General features: G+C 56.9%; 1 protein-coding gene across 1 annotated transcript in view; it reads left to right on the plus strand.

Annotated features, from left to right (window-relative positions):
* Positions 1-1565, plus strand: part of ENH_00078890 (AT hook motif-containing protein, putative) — a gene marked incomplete at both ends in the record, with an annotated part of 9292 nt that overhangs the window by 7298 nt on the left and 429 nt on the right. Inside the window, 3 exons of the mRNA XM_013577721.1 lie at positions 1-70; positions 1097-1190; positions 1394-1527. The exon at positions 1-70 is cut by the window's left edge and continues 237 nt beyond it. Of these exons, the coding sequence (XP_013433175.1) occupies positions 1-70; positions 1097-1190; positions 1394-1527 (298 nt within the window). The remainder of the gene's footprint in view (positions 71-1096; positions 1191-1393; positions 1528-1565) is intronic.

Raw genomic sequence — 1565 nt, forward strand, 5'->3', positions numbered from 1 at the left:
GCTGGCTCGCCGGCGACTCTTTCGTCGAAAAAGTCGAAAGAGATAATTGCGGAAACGAACACGTCATCAAGTTCGGCAAACAGTGGAGAAGAACGTCAGCAGCCACAGCTAGCTAGCTAGCTAGCTAGCTAGCTAGCCAGCTGGCCAGCTAGCTAGCCAGCTAGCTAGCTGGCCAGCTAGATAGCTAGATAGCTAGCCAGCTAGCTAGCTAGCTAGCTAGCTAGCTGGCAGGCTGGCTGGCTAGCTAGCCAGCTAGATAGCTAGCTAGCTAGCTAGCTGGCTGGCTGGCTAGCTAACTAGCCAGCAGCTAGCCATCCACTCATCTAGCTAGCTAGCCACCCAGCTAGTTGCGCACCCGCCCAGCTAGCTAGCCACTCACCCAGCCAGCTAGCTAGGCATCTACCCACTCAGCCAGCTAGCCAGCTAGCCAGCTAGGTAGCCACCCACTCACCCACCCAGCGAGCTAGCTAGCTAGCCATCCACCCAGCCAGCCGGCCAGCTAGCTACCCAGCCACCCCCAGCTAGCTAGCCAGCTGGCTAGCTAGCTAGCTAGCTAGCCGCGCACTCCCCCAGCTAGCTAGCTAGCTAGCCACGGACTCCCCCAGCTAGCTAGCTAGCTAGCTAGCTACCCACGGACTCCCCCAGCTAGCTAGCTAGCTAGCCACGGACGCCCCCAGCTAGCTAGCTAGCTAGCTAGCTAGCGAGCTAGCCGGGCGTTGGGTTTGGCTCAGGGAGCGGAGCGACCGGGAAGTGGTGAGTTGGTTTGAAGAAGAGTTTGGAGAAAAAAAAGAAAAAGAAGAAAAATATGCCAACAAGAAAGGAGCCAACGAAGAGGGCGAGTGGAGAGAAAGCTGGAGAGAAAACCCCCGAGAAAAAGAGGCCCATAAGGCCGGCTGGAACAGGCAAACTAGGGTTTAGGGTTTAGGGTTTAGGGTTTAGGGTTTAGGGTTTAGGGTTTGGGGTTTGGGGCTTGGGGCTTGGGGCTTGGGGTTTGGGGTTTGGTTTTGGGGTTTGGGGTTTGGGGTCTAGGGTTTAGGGTTTAGGGTTTGGGGTTTAGGGTTTAGGGTTTAGGGTTTAGGGTTTAGGGTTTGTGCAGGCGCGGGGACGCGTGGGAAGAGCAATGGAAGGAGAAGTTCGACGGCGACCAGAAGACAGAAACGTGGGCTGAGAAAAAGGGGAGCAACGCCCAGGTAAACCCTAAACCCTAACCCCTAAACCCTAAACCCTAAACCCTAAACCCTCGCGGGTTTGGTGGCATGTGGGTTTCACAGCGTGGGGCCCTAGCAGTTGCCTGCAGCTGCCTTTGCGGCCCGCGGCGCGCGGCCGCGGCCCGGGTCCCGGCGCCTAGGGTTTAGGGTTTAGGGTTTAGGGTTTAGGGTTTAGGGTTTTGCAGGGCGAGCGGTGGTTCGAGACTTGGGAGGAACGCTGGGGGTTTAAAACTGCTTATAAAGAGGCTATTGACCAAAACGGAAACAAAAGAGTGGAGAAGTGGGGCGAGCAGTTCTTTGATGATGGAAGTGGCCAAAAGTGGGCCCAACACTGGCAAGAGGGGCCCCCGGGGGCCC

This window comes from Eimeria necatrix, genomic scaffold, assembly GCF_000499385.1.
Source record: "Eimeria necatrix Houghton genomic scaffold, Enh_scaff83, whole genome shotgun sequence".
NCBI lineage: Eukaryota > Apicomplexa > Conoidasida > Eucoccidiorida > Eimeriidae > Eimeria > Eimeria necatrix.